This window comes from Apaloderma vittatum, unplaced genomic scaffold, assembly GCF_000703405.1.
Source record: "Apaloderma vittatum isolate BGI_N311 unplaced genomic scaffold, ASM70340v1 scaffold20802, whole genome shotgun sequence".
In the NCBI taxonomy this organism is placed as follows: Eukaryota; Metazoa; Chordata; class Aves; order Trogoniformes; family Trogonidae; genus Apaloderma; species Apaloderma vittatum.
Window position 1 is genome coordinate 3159 of NW_009705517.1, and position 250 is coordinate 3408.

Sequence of the window (250 nt, forward strand, 5' to 3'; positions counted from 1 at the left end):
AATGGCAGCCCCCCGGTGGACATGAGCTATGAGACTGCACTGGAGATACTGAGAAGCATCGCCTCCGAGACCTACGTGGTCCTCATCCTGCGCGGCCCCGAGGGCTTTACCACTCACCTGGAGACCACTTTTGCAGGCGACGGGACGCCGAAAACCATCCGTGTCACCAGACCCCTCTGCCCGACTCCGAAGGCGGTTGACTTGTCCAACCCGAGCCTGCACGGCAAAGAGCAGCCGCTGCCGGCAGCCG

General features: G+C 63.2%; 1 protein-coding gene across 1 annotated transcript in view; it reads left to right on the plus strand.

Annotated features, from left to right (window-relative positions):
* Positions 1-6: 6 nt before the first annotated feature.
* NOS1 (nitric oxide synthase 1 (neuronal)) overlaps positions 7-250 on the plus strand; it is a 35318-nt gene continuing 35074 nt past the window's right edge. The window contains exon 1 of the mRNA XM_009865453.1: positions 7-250. This exon is cut by the window's right edge and continues 262 nt beyond it. Within this exon, the coding sequence (XP_009863755.1) occupies positions 22-250 (229 nt within the window). The 5' untranslated portion in view covers positions 7-21.